Genomic DNA, 233 nt, shown 5'->3' with positions numbered 1-233 from the left:
AGGTGACAGTGCGCAGCTCGGGACCCTGCCTCTGCCTGCCCCGCTTCATGCGCCTCACCTTCGCTCCTGAGTCCCTGGAGAACCTCTACCAGACCTATTTCCGTCGCCAACGCCATGAGACCCTCCTGGTGCTGGTGGTCTTCGCCGCCCTCTTTGATTGCTACGTCCTCATCATGTGCGCCGTGGTCTATGCCCCTGACAAGCTGGCCCCCGTGCTGGCAGCGGGGGGCGGG

At 64.8% G+C, this 233-nt stretch overlaps 1 protein-coding gene across 1 annotated transcript in view; it reads left to right on the top strand.

Annotated features, from left to right (window-relative positions):
• Window positions 1–5: 5 nt before the first annotated feature.
• The window catches only part of LOC104411622 (adenylate cyclase type 3-like), a gene marked incomplete at both ends in the record, with an annotated part of 8,894 nt that continues 8,666 nt past the window's right edge, over window positions 6–233 (top strand). The window contains one exon of the mRNA XM_010022087.1: window positions 6–228. Within this exon, the coding sequence (XP_010020389.1) occupies window positions 6–228 (223 nt within the window). The remainder of the gene's footprint in view (window positions 229–233) is intronic.

This window comes from Nestor notabilis, unplaced genomic scaffold (genome assembly GCF_000696875.1).
Source record: "Nestor notabilis isolate BGI_N333 unplaced genomic scaffold, ASM69687v1 scaffold30230, whole genome shotgun sequence".
Classification (NCBI taxonomy): Eukaryota; Metazoa; Chordata; class Aves; order Psittaciformes; family Psittacidae; genus Nestor; species Nestor notabilis.
The sequence above is the reverse complement of the archived record's forward strand: the minus strand, read 5'-3'. Positions and strand labels throughout refer to the sequence as shown.